The following is a 15,851-nucleotide window of genomic DNA, read 5'->3' as shown; positions in this document are numbered from 1 at the left end:
AATGTTGAGAATGTAGGTGTGCAGCACCACACCCTGGTTCTTCACTGCAGCTAAGTGTTTTACATGTAAGCAGTTCCCTGTGGTTGGTGGCTTCTCGTATCAGACAGATAGCTCTAGGTTTTTAGAATGTTCCAACCCTGGCTGTTTCTTAAATGTCTGAGCCCTGTCTCGTCCTGCACCATGAGGAATAAGAAAGAAATTGTGAGCTCCCACTTGTAACGAACAGGCAATCTGCAGTTGATCCACTGGCAGAGGAGAAATCCGTTTTTCCCAGTGGGGTCTCGTGGGGTATATTTACTATACCTCAGGAGAGGCCGCAGACCCAGGAGCAGTTGGGCATCACAAAATGAACTGTGTAGGATTTTTGTGGACTTTTTGTCTCATTTTGCTTTGTTCGGATTTTTTTGTCATTTCAGTCTTTTGCTTGTTTATTTTTTATTTAATTTTCATGTTCTAGTAGTTTATTTGTGTATGGATTTTTTTATTTTATCGTTACTGTTTTTGTTTGGTCTTTGTTTTTAAAGGGAGAGATAAAAAAGAACACAAAGTTTGTGGGAGTAAGGTGGGAAGAATCTGAGGGGAAGTGAGGAAGGGAAAAACATGATCAACATATATTACATGAAAATATGTAAGTGTATACAATTTATTAAAATAAAAAATAGGAAAACAAAAACCCCACAATTATTTAAGAAAATAAAGTGAAGGGCTCAAGTGGCATGTAGTAAAATTATTAAAGAGATGGAAAACAGCCTGGAGAATCCTACCGCTAGCTGCCAACTCACAGTTAGGAAACTTCGGCCTAATTAAAACAGTTCCATGGACAGTAATTTAGAATGTGAGAGAGTGGCATCTCCTAACACTGGCTGTTCACCAAAAACTAAGAATCAGAGATTCAGGACTGGGGAGAGGACTCAGTGGTTAAGAACGAAAGACTTGAATTGAGTTCTGGCACCTACACCAAGTGGCTCAAAACTACCTGTAAGTCCTGTTTCAGGGGGTCTGGTGCCCTTTTCTGGCTTCCCATTGCATCAATTGTTAGCAACTTGGTTTAGATCTCACTCCACTCTCCCTGAGCCTGTGAAGCTTCACTTACACACACACACACACACACACACACACACACACACACACCACACACGGACACACACACACAGAGACACAGAGACACACACACAGACACACACAGAGAGACACAGAGACACACACACAGACACACACACAGACACACACAGAGACACACAGAGACACACACACACACACACACACACATACACACACACATGCGCGCACACACACACGTAAACACAGAGACACACAGAGACACACACACACACACACATACACACACACACACACACACACACAGTACACTGCTTATAAAACTGGCATCCTACTGTGTGCATTGGCCTGCACTTTGCTTTTTGTCACTTTCCATGACAGTGTGTCACCTGACAGTATGTCACATTCATTTTTCAGTCACCACATGGTATTCTGACTTGGATATGCCCCTGTTTGTCTTACCTCGCCACGTCGGTGATAGAGACTGCCCACATGCCCTTTATTCGAATATACGCTGCTGTCCACTCCGTATTTGTCTCACTGGAGTGGCTGGAGTTTGGTTTCCTCTCAATTTCTTGTTTCAAGTGATTATCCGGTGAACAAATTTATTCTGTTTTTATATTTCAGGCTTTTAAAAAAAATTTTAAGCATTGGTCCCTAGAAGTGAGGTTATTGGGTTAAAGAGAATAAGCATAGAAAATGTTTGGAGGATCTAGGGAACTGTTTTCTATGCCAACATGAGGACCTGAGCCAGATACCTCGAACCCAGATAAAAAGTCAGATGCGGTGGCATACACTTGTAATCCTGTCTTGGGAAGGTGGACACAGGTGGATGTATCTCTGAGTCCTGCTGGCCACCCAGTCTAGCCTACTCAGGCAAATTTCAGGCCAGCGAGAGATTCTGTCACAAAAAACAAGGTAAAAGCTCCTGCAATTGACACCTGAAATTTTCCTCTGTCCTCCAAATACGTCTTCATATAGGTGCACCAATGCATGGTCATATAGATGTACCAATGCATGACCATATAGCTGCACCTTTACCTGCGCATTCATGCACCCTTCCCCCAACACACATATATGCACACACAAACATACATTTGCACAAAAGAAGCATGGAGATGCTTCCAACTTGCTTTTCAAAAAACAAAACAAAACAAAACAAAACCAAACATGTCCACCAACAGTGTAGAAAAGATGCATGCCAATCTTGTTACTTTTAGCGTGACTGTCAAGAGGAGATACTGTGTAGCTTATGTTTCCTTGACTTACAGTTTAAGAATCTTTCATAAGGTTAGTGCCCCTTTGTGTTTATTCTTCTGTGAATTTAACCTATTTGTTTGTTTGTTTTCGAGTCAGAATGTAGCTATGTAGCCCAGGCTGGTCTCAAATTCATGGTTCTCTTGTCTCACCTGAATGCTGGGATTACAGATCACCACATCTGGATATTTTATTTATTTATTTAGATATCATCTTACTACATAGCCCAGGCTGGTCTTGAACCCTGTCATCCTCTCCCCCAGAAGTGGTGAGATCATGGACTGATTGTCTGCATGAGGCTTTGGTTCCTTTGACTTTCTCTTCTGACTATCCTAACTCTGTACATATGGGGTCTCATTAGCAATCCAAACCGCTGGTCCACTCTCAGCATGGAGGACTGTTTCTCTCGGCTCTCAGTGGCTTGTCCCAGGGCATCCCCTCTCAGATGGGCACTCTTGAGCGTGTTTTGGAAGGCAGAGCTGCAGCTGCTGTTGTAGAGTTGGGAGCAGCAGGCACAGTAAGGCCAGCCTCTATTTTGCACGCTGTTTTCTAGACTCTTTAGGAGGCCGTTTGGGATTCAAATACTTACAGTTCACCATCCCATTGTTTCTTGCAGGCTCAAAAGTGCTGGGCACATCCTCATTTTCAAGGATTTTAAAAACTATATTTTGCTCTGGATTCTGTCCAGGACATCCCTGGATTGCAGGATAATCTTTCTTTTGTCTTTCTCTGGACTGAAGTGCAGATCTATTTCGAGTTACCCCGGGACTACCCCTAGGGAGTTGGGTCCTGGAAGGAAGGCTGTCTGAGGCCAGCACGGTTCAGGGGCTGGGGAAGGTTGTGCCATCTCTCACTTCCTGTCCTTCCCTGCCAGGCATGCATAGCTGAGTGCCCAGGAGGCTCAGATCATGAGTGTTTCTTCCCTGGATTGAGTGTGTGTGCTTGTGTGTGTGCACCCCAGGATGGACAGGGGCTCTGACTCATGGTGAGAGGATGCAACCAGTCGCTGGAAATTGAATTGTGATATATATATAGTATGAGGTGACACATCATCTTCTTAGTTTCAAAGATGAGAAACTGACCCATAGTGACCCTTCTTGAATATTAAAGATATAGTTTTACGATTATAAGAAAACAACAGGAATTAGTACCGAGATGACCCACATGCCCTTTACTCAGAAGCATGCTGCTATGCACACCTTCCGTTGATTCTAATTTCTCTTCATCCCCCTTCCTCCCTCCTAGTTCTTCCTCTCATTGGAAGGTAGGTCATATTTATCACAGTCATCTGGCCCTTAATACCCCAGGGCATACATCTTAAGACTAGGGCTATTTCTGTTCATAGCTGTAACACCATATTAGCATCTGTAGATATTACATGCATGGACTCGATAGAATATATGGTTTATATCATTGTATTTAGCTGATTAAGAAATGCTTCTCATGGGCTGGAGAGATGGCTCAGAGGTTAAGAGCACTGGCTGTTCTTCCAGAGGTCCTGAGTTCAATTCCCAGCAACCACATGGTGGCTCACAACCATCTGTAATGAGATCTGGTGCCCTCTTCTGGCCTGCTGGCATACATGCAGGCAGAACACTGTATAAATAATAAATAAATAAAAATCTTAAAAAAAAAAAAAAGAAATGCTTCTCAGTCGGACGGTGGTGGCTCATACTTTTAATCCCAGCACTCAGGAGGCAGAGGCAGGCGGATCTCTGTGAGTTCGAGGCCAGCCTGGGCTACAGAGTGAGTTCTAGGACAACCAAAACTACACAGAGAAACCATGTCTCAGGAAAAAAAAAAGAAAGAAAGAAAGAAAGAAGAAAGAAATGCTTCTCAAATCAGTACCTACCCCTCTCCTAGAGCCAGATCCAGTCTAGAGTCCCACATTGAATTTTGAGTCAAATAGCTTTCTAGTTTTTGTTTGTTTGTTTTAGTTTTGTTTGTATGATTTTTTTTTTTTTTTAAAGAGAGCCTCATTTAGCCCAGGATGTAGCTGGGGATGACCTTGAGGTCCCAATCCTCCTGCCTCCACCACCCAAGTACTGGGATTCTGGGTGTGGGTCACCAAGATCTGCTATCATAGCCTTCTTTAATCCTACCACCTTTATATTTTATGACAATTTATTTTTATTTATTTATTTTTTTTGAGAAATATATCAAGGGGAGAGGCAAAAGACCCCCCCCCCCTTGCAAGATCAAAGCACAACCATACAGCTAAGTGTAGACCCTTCCAAACACCAGATAACCATGCCTGTGGTCAAATCATCTCCTTATAAAGCAAGCTGAGATTCTCTGACCCTGAGTAAGTTCTCACTAGGAAGCCTCTGTGGGCTCCCACACCACTGGTCTTAGTTTGGTGTAGATGATTCTGCAGCTCTTATTGCTCAAGATAGAGTCTGAGTTTCCTCTTTTCTTATACAGTAGGTAGCATGTTCTAACTCTTTTATGGATCTTGTTTTTGCACTTAACCATGGATCTTGAGTTTTTCTGTGGAAATGTATCATTTTATAGCAGAATTTGGTGGCACAGATGTGCTGTATCTACAGTCCTGAGTGGTTGTTGGCTGAGTTGCTTTTGTGCTTTGTTCTTACAAACAATGATGTAGTAAGACTCAATGTTTTTAAACAAAATTGTTTCCATTTTTCATATTTCATTAGCATAAACTTAGGCTTCCCCCCACCCTCGGGTCCCGCCTTCACACAGACTGCTCAAGCCTCGGGTTTGGAGGCTCCCACTTGGCCCCTCTCTGACAGGGCATCGGCATTCATGGATAAATCAGGGAATCAGCTCTTTCTCCTTGAAGGGAAAATGCATTTCCTGTCAACCCTCCGCTGCTCTCCCTCCACTATGCTCCTTCCTGCCTTCTCTGTCTTTGGGATGGCCGTGTTTTTAAGCTCCCACACTTCTGCTCCCACATTCCAGTGGTTCTGAAACAACAGAGCTGAGAGAAATGAGCAGAGGAGGAAGCTGGGAGGGCTTGTGGTGTTTAGGTGGGGGCAGGCCCACAGGGCTGCTTCTGACCTGCCAGGCTCAGCACACACCCAGCTGGCTCCCACAGCCCCGGCCCTGTGCAGGGTTCTAGGTTCCTCCCTGCCTCACTGGACTCTTGTCGATGCCACCAGCCACTGCCAGACCATTGGTTGGTGCCAATTGAGCCTTATTCAGTTGATACCTAGGCCTAGAGCCTGTACTTCAGTGTTTATCTTCAGATGGCACAGACAGTTTGTGTCCTAAGACTTTGGGTAAAGTCACACACAGGGAAGGGAATGTGGGGAAGGCCTCCAATGCCCCTCTTTCTTTTGTAGAACTCAATGGATGACCTGTGATGGAGCCTCAGACCCCTTTAACCCACCCCAATAAGTTTCTGCAGCCTGCCCTCCTCCCTGAGCTATGCTTCCACATCACTCACCCATACGGGAGGCTCTGCTTCCCTGACTCTTTCAAACGTGACCCCTTGGGTCTTTGGACAGGCAGCCTCCAGCCCTTCTTCCTTGGGATGTAGGACCACCTGGTACCTTGTGGGGACTGGCACTAGAGCTTATGGAGGCACATGTGATGACCCCAAAAGAGGTATCAGGGAGGAAATAACAGTCATTCCTAGCCAGCTCTGGGGGGCAGCCGGAAGGGTTAGGGCTGGCAGAGGTGGGGCCGGCACTTCCTTCTGCATTTCCTGCCATTGTTCCCCAGCCCACTTCCGGGAATTCTCCCTGTCTGTCTGGGAGGGCTTTGCCAGCAAACCAGGCTCAGGTGGTCCACCTTTACTCTGGGCCTCTGGCCAGGGCTCCTGAGACCAGCTTCAGTCATACAGTTTGGTTCACTAGACTGCTGTCTGTTGTTTCTGTTCTGCTGTCAGGCCTGGCCTTCCTGCTGCCAAAGCCAGACATCTCAGCTGCAGACACTGCCCTCATCTGGAGGGTCCTGGGGATGTTTGCTTGTCCACCTACTTGGTCAAGTCACCCTGCTCCGCTGCCCAGGATTCCATTAAAAGACAGAGTGACTCTGATCTCTTATGTCACAGGGACTTCTGGATTCTGAGGACACTTTGGTCGCCATAGCAGGGACAAGTGCTACTCCCATGATAGTCTTTAGGGTGCACCTTCCAGGAGCCCCTGCTTAGGAAACTACAGTGCAAAATTTGCTGCAGGCACCAGGAGACAGAGAAGCCCACATTCTAGAAAGCTTGACCTTTGTGGGACTTTAGAGCCCTGGAATGCCTCCTTTTCACTCATTCTTTAAAGAAATAAATGTCAAGCCAGGCCTTTAATCTGAGCACTTGGCAGAAAGGGGCAGGCAGATCTCTGTGAGTTCAAGGCCAACCTGGTCTACATAGTAAGACCGTCTCAAAAAATCCAAAACAAATAAATAAATGTAAGAGAAGGACTGGGAAGACGGCTCAGTGAAAAACCCCTTGCTGTTTAAGTGTGAGGACCCGAGTTCAAATCCTCAGAATCAGTGTAAAAGCTGCAAGCTTATTTTGAGCATCTGTGATCCCAATGCTCCTACAGGGAGATGGGAGAGGCAGGAGAATTCCCAGGAGCATGAAGGGCAGTTGGCCTGGAGTATAGAATGGAAAAACAACAAAAAGAGACCCTGCCTCAGATGAGGTGGAGGTGAGGATCAACAATATGGCTGTCTTCTGAATGCAACACACATGCACACATACACACATACACACACCAACACATTCATACATACAAACACCCCCAACAAAGACACATACAAACACACACACACACACACACACACACACACACACACACTCATACATACAAACACCCCCAACAAAGACACATACAAACACACACACACACACACACACACACACACACACACACACACACACCTTGTTTATTGTCTTTCTAGCATGGGAAACTGTAAAGTGACAGAGAGCATGCCTGTCCTAGGAGGGTGCAAATACATGTATTTTCTTGCCAGAGAATTTAATAATTATTTATTTGTATAAGTTTACAAGTTATTTATAATTAATTTGAGTGTCTATGCGGGGAAAATGAGCACGCACACGTGTATGTTTATGTGTGGGGTCTGGAAGACAACCATGAGTGTCGTTTTCAGGAGGGACACTGTCCACATCCTTTGACACAGGATCTCTCACTGGTCTGGAGCTAACCGGTTAGGGAGCCTAGCTGGCCAGTGAGTCCCAGGGTCTTTCTGGTCCCCACGTCCTAACACTGAGATTACAAGGCCATGCTGCCACACTTGGCATTTTTATATGGTTCTGGGGATGACACACGGTCCTTACACTTGCCAGGCACTACGTTGTTGAGCTATCCATTGCTTATTCTCCTATTTATTTCTATGTGTGTTAAAATATAAAAACAAAGGTTCCACCATTTAAGATAATTTTATTTATTTAATTTGTTTATTTTGAGACAAGTTCTCATTGTGTAGACCTATCTGGCTTGGAACTCTCACTAGGTAGACAAGGCTGGCTTCAAACTTATGGACATTCACCTGCCTCTGCCTTCCCAGTACTGGGTCTAAACACATGTACCATGATGCCACTGCATTTTAACAACTTTTAAATGCACAGTTCAGTGCTACGATCATACCAATCCATCTATGAATCTTTTCCCCCTTCCAAGCAGAAAGCCTGAACCTTTCCTCTCTCCCAGCTCCTGGCAACCTCCATTCTGTTTCCTGTGCTTATGACTCTGACTAGGTACTCTCTATATACTGGGATCGAATGGCATTTGTCCTGCATCTTCAACACTAATTATTTTTATTATTATTTTGGACAGTAATAGACATTGAACCTAGTAGCCTCATGCATGTAAAGCAAGTACTCTACCACAGAGCTACAGCCCCCAGCTGTTCCAAGGCTAGTCCCAAGAGAAGTGTCAGGAATTCTTTGTGATACTAAATAATATGTCACCTATATGCATATTTCATTTTGTTTGTCCATCTACCTGCCTGACTTGGTTGCTCCTATCTTTTATTTTTGTTTATTTTAAAATTTAGTCTCTCTCTCTCTCTCTCTCTCTCTCTCTCTCTCTCTCTCTCTGTCTACACACACACACACACACACACACACACACACACACACATTTGCTTGCATGAATGTTTATGTATCACTTGCATGTGTAAGCCCTTGAGGCCAGAAGATGGGATTGGATCCTCTGGAGCTACAGTAACAGACAGTTGTAAACCTCCACATGGGTGTTTAGAATCAAACTCAAGTCCTCTGGAAGAGCAACCAGAGCTCTTAACCACTGAATCATCTCTCCAGCTCATCCTCAACCCCATTGTCTTTAACTTTTTAAAGACAATGTCTTGTGTATCCTAGGCTGGCCTCAAACTCATTATGTAACTGAAGATAACCTTGAACTCCTGATCCTCCTGCCTCTACACCCTGTTTGCTGGGATTATAGGCACAAACAACCATGCCCGGCTTATGAGGTACTGGGGATGGAACCCAGGGCTTTGTGCATGCTAGGCAAGCACTCTATCAACTGGCTTACACCCAGGCCCCTCTCAGCTTCTGATGCTTGAGGATTTGCTGCTTGAATGTGCTGTGCAGATGTCTGGAGTCAGAAGTAGGGTTTGAGATCAATGTTTAATATTCCCATAGCACCCCCCAATTCTGCCCAGCAGCATGCTTGGCAGTGTTCCAGTTTCTCCACACCCTCTTCTTCCTCCTTCCCTTTCTCCCTCCTTCTTTATAATAGCCGCGTTTATCAGGTACTTTTATTGTTGCTATGACAGAATGCCTGACGAAAATGACAGGGATGGAAGGGTTTAGTTTGGATCACAGCTTGAGGGTGCAGTCCGCCATGGTGAGAAGTCATGGTGTGGGAGCTTGAGGCAGCAGGTCACAGTGCATCCGTAGTTAGGAAGAGGGAGATGCGTCCTGGTGCTCAGCTCACCTTTTCCTTTTTATGCAGCGAGACGCCAACCCACAGAATGGAATCACTCTCATTTCAAGTGGGTCGTCCCACCTCAGTTAACCCAATCTAGAAACTCCCTCACAGATGTGCCCCGAGGTTTGTCTCTGGAGGGATTCTAGATTCTGTCAAGTCGACAATCACCATTGACCATTGCCAGTCCATCCCTGTCAACTTGGTACCTACATATAGCCCTTTTAAGCCAGACCCTTCTAACTCCTGTCTTCACAGGATCCTGGTCTTCTCACAATACAAATGCATCCAGCCTGACCTTTAAACACCACCCTAGTGGAGATGAGGTGGTGTCTCACTAGCATAGAGTTTCAAAACTCGGCTCATTAAGTCAAGATTGCAAATTTCACTCCATGGGTCCATTTAAACCCATAGGTAGACCATTATTAAAGAGACCAGGGAAAGGGTGGTCTCAGATAGTGGGCTAACTTTATTCATTAGGAGAAATAAGAAAAAAGCTGTCCCCTAGGACTGATGAGGATGTGTGTCCTGCCATCTGTGCTCATAGCCTGGTTCTCAGGGAGCAGACTCCAGCGACAGGTTTTAGGTGACATAAGCCACTTGTTGCCACTGCTGAGGCACAGAGTGGATGGTGAGCGGTTTACAAGCCAAGGAACAGGACTTAAGTCGCCACTCCTTAAAAGGCTTTCCTTGGCCATCCTGCTGCTGGCCCATTCTTTCCCAAGAGCCCAGCCCTGTAGTGGTCTCGTCCCTCGGTGAGAAGTGTGATCTCAGGTGTGTGTGTCAGATGTCTGATGAAGGAAGGGGTCTGTTCCCTAGACCCAGAGTTGTTTTCTCCCTGGGTCTGAGGACAGGAAGCTTCCTTGCATATGATTCATAGTTGGTGCTGTGGTTCCTGAGAAACTCGTGTAGACGCACGTGATGTGGACTGCAGTTGGCCGCGGTGTGCGGGCAGCAAAGGTGTGAAGATGTAGTAACCGCCTCTGTATTCTAGAGATGCTGGCCTGGTTAAGGTCTCATGGAAGGCCTGGGGGTGTGACTCATTGAGAGAATGCTTGCCTAGTCTGTGTGAAGCCATATGCTTGATCTCCAGCACTGGATAAACGGTGTGGCGGGGGACACCTGCCATCCCAGCACTTGGGAGATAAGAATGGAGGGTAAGAAGTTAAAGGTCACCCTCAGCTAATTAGTGAATTTGAGGTCAGCCTGGGTTCCATGAGATCCTGTCTCTAAGTAGGTAAGTAACTAAATGGTCTGTCTGATGGGAAGATGCCCCTTACACATGGCAGCGGCGTGGCTAGGCTGCAGCTAGACAGAAGGAGGTCAAGGTTGAGCTTGGGGAAAGGCAAGTCTCTCTGATCTCTCTTCTACCTAAGTGTTTTCTTCAGGAGTCTGCTCTCCCAGAGATGGGACCAGGAGAAAGAGCTATCTTATATGAGTACCACAGGTACAGGGGAAGCCCCAGAGGAGTCCCAGGGAACTGACACTCCTAGGTGGAAAGGCTGTAACTGGGTGGTGGGGGAGGTAGGAGAAGAGCCAGGCACATTTGGCTGGTTTTCACCATTGGCCTTTGTCTTCTCAGGTTCCTGGGGGAAGCCAAGATCCCACTCCAGGAGGTCCTCGCCACCCCCAGCCTGTCTGCCAGCTTCAACGCACCTCTGCTGGACACCAAGCAGCAACCCACTGGGGTAAAGGCCTGCGCTCCTCTGCCTGGAGCCAGCTTCTGTGTGAGGCCTGCTGGGCCTTCCTCACGCCTCATGTCAGGGGCCAGCTCCTGGGAGCGAAGCCTGGCTCTCCTTGGCTATAGCTTAGAAAGGACTCATGGTTGAGACCTGCAGGGTTCAGTGAAGCCTGCCACACCCTAGCTTGGCTACTTCTGAGTCTGGCCCATCTGGTCACCTCCTGTTCTGTGTTCCAGTCATCCCTGACTGTCTGGCAGACTGCCCTTCTTCATTACCAGCCCTCTTCTCCAGATGGGGAACATCTGAGTCATCTGGGTCACAGGTCACCAGGGGAGGGAGGCAGACAACCCTCCCCTGTACACCTGGGGCCACTCAGGACCCCTTCCTTTTCCTCTCTTGTCCTTCTAACCCATCCCCCAGGTTCTCTATGCTCTCCTAGTCCACACAGCCCATTCCCAGCCCTCCTTGCTGGCCTCCTGTTATTTTTAGTGGTCTAAATATACCCTTCAGGGTTCTTTCTTCCTGGGCACTAGAATTCTGGGTCCACCTACATACCAGGATACACAAATGTGCTGCTGATCAGAGCATACTTTTCCCCAGTGAATCCTGTGGGGCTGTTGGCCCTCACAGACAGGCTGTGTGTGTGTGTGTGTGTGTGTGTGTGTGTGTGTGTGTGTGTGTGTTTGACTGGTTGGAAGAGTCAAGAAGGGGTTAGTTTGGGTTGGGTTGAATGGGACCACACTGGGTCCTCACTGGGAAAAGAGAGCACCTGGGGTCCCAGTGAACAGGTGCGTAGATGGGAATACCACCCACAATTCATCTTAAGTCTCTTTGATAGGAAGGTTCTTGAATGGCCCTAGCCTCTGTATTCCTGGACTTGCTCCCAAGGCATCTTAGGCCAGGGATGCCAGTTGCTTCCTTGATGAATTTGATTCCCAGCAGAACACCATCCTGGCCCAGATAATGCCATTCCTCGTAGAATGCCATCTTTCCCTGGACAGTGCTCAGTGATGGCTATTTTGCTTTAGTGCAGTGTTTTCTGAGATGGTCTCAGACACTTCCTGAGTTGCCTCTTGCCTCCGCTTTGAGCTCTCCACTCAGGTAGCACTACCTTTAGTCTAAGAGGCCTTGAGAGGCTTTTGCAGCTGGCTCTTCTGGAGCTCTGAGATGACTCCAGAACCCCAGAGGAGCACCAGAGGAACACCAGAGGAGCTGAGATATCAAGTTTTCTGTGAAGAGCAGCCCTTGTAGTCAGGGATCTGTCTGGTGCTTTCCTGTGACCCCTCAAGTCAGAGCTGGCTCCTCCCCACAAGCCTTTGACCAAAGGGTCTTACTTCCATGCCGAGATGTCTACATTTTTCCCCTCCAACTGCCAATGTCTGTGGCACTGATGGTTTCTGCACTTGCTCCTTCCAAACTCATTCTGCCCTGGGAGGGAAGCTTTCAGACTGGTTTCTGTGCATTGGGCTGAGGAAGGCTGCCAATCATCTGCCCTCGCTCTGGCTCCATATTCTGTCTGTATTTCTTGCTCACTAGCTGGGAACCTGTTGCCTCCTCTCCCTTGGCCCGAGACCCCAGGCTACCTGTGGAGCTTGAGCTTGACAATCAGTTACCAGCAATAAACTCTAAGTACATGAGAGCCAAGAGGTAGTGGATGGGAGGGGGGCTGGGCCCTGCTCACTGAGCCACCAGCTAAGTCTGCACAGAGGTGGGAAGAGGTGAGGAGTGGCAGGGAGAGGTTGTGGCATGGAGAGTTAAGGAGAGGTAGGGAGAAGTTATGAGCCCTCCTTGCTTCTTGAGATGAAGTCCGCACCTCTTGGAGAAGATTCAGGAACAGACTTCTCTTTATGCTACTACTGAAGTCCTGGCACAGCATAGGCATGAGGAAAGAACCTCTGGGCTGGGGTTTTTGCTGGGACATGGGCTGTTTGGTGGAAACCTTTGCTCCTGGGAGCATCTCCATTGTCTCTAGCACCATTAGCCCCCAGCAGGTGTACAGTATCTGTTTTTTTTTTTTTAAATGAATGCTTAAATTAATGGAAGACTGGACGAGTTGAATATGTCAGGCTGGGCTGTCACTCCCTGCTGTCAGAGGTGGAGCTGGCCTGGGCTGGCCAAGCAGGTGCCTCTTCCAGGCAGAGCAGTCCAAAGCACTCTGTGTCCTCTGCCACTTGGGACTGCGTCACCAGCTCCTAGCCCATCACTCTCCCATGTAATCGTAGCATAGCTTTCAAAGGGTTGAAAGCAGTGTTGATATAGACTTTCTAGCTCACAGACCTGGAGGCTCATCAGTTGTGTGTGTTGTGTGTACTTGTTCATGTGTGGGTCTGTGTGTATCAGTGGAGGCCAGAAGTGGATGTTGAATTGTCTTCCTCCCTCACCCTCCACCTGATATTTTGAGGCAGGGTCTCTCAGTGTTCCTGGAGATCATGGGTGTGGCTGGGCTGGCTGATTAATGGGCTTTAGTAATTTCCCTGTTTGTACCCCACCAGCATGGTTAGATCAGCCATGTGCTACCATATCTTGTTTATGTGATGCTGGGGATTGAACCCGGGGCTTCATGCATGTTATTGGGACCTGAACCTGAGTTCTCTGGAAGAGCAGCCCTTTAGTCTCTGAGACATCTGCAGATTCTTCTTGTTCTTTTGATGTTTCTGTAATCTATTGAGAATTTTCTTCCCTTTTTGAAACAAAAAGATTGTCTAGGCTTATCTTGTATAGTTAGGTATTTCTCCTAAGAGCCCAGCTTAGCTTTTGTTGAAGTAGATGAAAGATAACCAACTGTGAAAAATCCAGGCTCCCAGGCTCACTGAAGTGGTTCTTCAGCCTTAGGAGGGAGGAGGCTGACAATGTTGATACTCAATGCTCAAGTGGCGACACCTGGCGGTAACTTCCAAACACGCAGGGCCAGTAACATCCAAACCTTGGGATTCAAAGGTGCCAGTTGCCTCTGGGCTCTTTCCTCAGGGTGTGAGTTCCAATTTGTTGCCTGTCCTGCTTTTGTTAGACTGTCTTTCCCTCCTGGCCCCCAGTCTGTAGGATGAAAACCTGAGAACTGGATACAGTGGGAGCTGGAAGCTTCTCAACCTCAGGGCAGGCTTTGCCCTAGGAGTCTGGATGCTGTCCTCACTTCTGACATTTCTTGTTATTATGGCCAGTATTCCCTGCTGGAGTCACTCAGATGAAGATTATGTTAGTCAACATTTGTAAAGGATTTGCTAGAACCTTGGAAAATGCTTGCTAACACCATGTTTAAAAGATGGAGGTGAAGAGGCTGGAGAGATGGATGGCTCAGTGGTTAAGAGCATTGTCTGTTCTTCCAGGGGACCTGGGTTTGATTCCCAGCATCCACATGGCAGCTTATCACTATCTGTAACTCTAGTCCCAGGGTACAGTGCCTCCTTCTGGCCTCCGTGGGCACTGAACACACACGGTGTACAGACATACATACAGGCAAAACAGCTTAGAAAGACAGAGGGAATTACATCCATGTGGGAGGAACGGGGGGGTGGGGGGGACGCTGACAATTCTGTCCCTGTCTTAGTTTCTTTCCCTGCTGCTGTGAGAAACACTTTGACAAGGGCAATTGAAGGGGAGGGGCTTTATTTTAGCGCACGGTTAAAGGTGCAGTCCTTCACGGCCATGAAGGCTAGCTGAGGCTGCTGGTCACACAAACCCTCAGCTAGGAAGCAGAGGTGATGACTAGCTGCTTGGCCAGTTTTGGTTTTTCTTGGCCCTAACCCTAGGGGATGATGTGATCAGCTTTTAGTGTGTTTTCCACCTGAATGAACCTACTCAACATAGTCCCCCTGAGGCCGCCCAGAGTGGAAATAACCCTTCCTGGGTGTACTTAGGGCTTGCCTCCTAGATGATGCCAGCACAAGAGGTTTTGTGCTGTCTTAAATGGAGCACTTATGATTTGGATCTGGCAGTGGTAGGAAGGTGAGACATAAGAGAGATAAGTTCTTCTATACATAGGCTGGGCTTGAACTGCTGGTGTAGCTGAGGATGACCTTGAATTCCTGGTTTTCCAGATCCTTCTCCCAAGTTCTGGTATTGCAGGTGGCTACCACCACACCCTGCTTTTACTTGGGCTTTTTCCAGACAGGCTTCTTCTGGCCCTAGGGGAGACTCCGCCAGGTCTGAAGGCCTCGAGCTGCCAGGCTGGAGGTCAATGACCTCCTCTGGCTTCTCCTTGGGCTCAGAGTCTCATCTCCCTATGGAAAGTGAAGTTGTCAGGGAGGAAGTAAAGTGTGACCCCAGACAGCTGTCCCTGCCCACATGAAAGGTGCGACCATTGTCTCTCGTCTTGTGTGATGGTGTGACAGGGGCAGGGCTTCCAGGAAGGATGACAGAAGGTGAGCAGTGCCTGAGGGTGAGCTGCAGCCGGGGCAGACGAGAGCCCAGTTGAACTGTCCATGTGGGGTGGGCTTGACCGTGAGCAGAAAATTGAGGGACATCTTCCCCAGAACTAGACAAGTCCTGTAGGAAAGGTGAGATCCCTCATCCAATTTCCACCTTGTGAGACTTGTTGCCCTGACAACCCCCTTTGTTATAAATGAGGAAGCCGAGACTCCGTGAGGTTACACAACCTGTCCAATGTCACACAGCTCCTGAATGGGGGAACCTGACCCAAGGTGATATACCCGAAACTGTCTGGCTGTGCTTGCAGGTTCCTGGGCGGCTTTTACTACAGGCTCCTGTGGCCCCGACCCTGCTAGAGCCGAACATCATGGAGAGGGGTGGGAGAGCCAGAGAGGAGGCTGGAGGGCAGGTGTTGGTTCCCCCGCATACTCACCTGGTGCTAACCCATCTCTTCTAGGCCTCTCTGGTCCTGCAGGTGTCCTACACGCCACCCCCAGGAGCTGTGCCCTTGTTCCCACCACCCGCTTCTCTGGCACCCTCTCCAACGCTGCCTGACATGGACCTGGTCCCCGGTGAGGAGCCCACCCACACCCTGCCCTCAGATAGGGCA

General features: G+C 47.8%; 1 protein-coding gene across 1 annotated transcript in view; it reads left to right on the top strand.

The window, feature by feature from the left end:
• Dysf (dysferlin) overlaps positions 1-15,851 on the top strand; it is a 189,173-nt gene that overhangs the window by 39,937 nt on the left and 133,385 nt on the right. Inside the window, exons 4-5 of the mRNA XM_036181918.1 lie at positions 10,777-10,882; positions 15,699-15,813. Coding sequence (XP_036037811.1) covers positions 10,777-10,882; positions 15,699-15,813 — 221 coding nt within the window. The remainder of the gene's footprint in view (positions 1-10,776; positions 10,883-15,698; positions 15,814-15,851) is intronic.

This window comes from Onychomys torridus, chromosome 3 (assembly GCF_903995425.1).
Source record: "Onychomys torridus chromosome 3, mOncTor1.1, whole genome shotgun sequence".
Classification (NCBI taxonomy): Eukaryota; Metazoa; Chordata; class Mammalia; order Rodentia; family Cricetidae; genus Onychomys; species Onychomys torridus.
The sequence above is the reverse complement of the archived record's forward strand: the minus strand, read 5'-3'. Positions and strand labels throughout refer to the sequence as shown.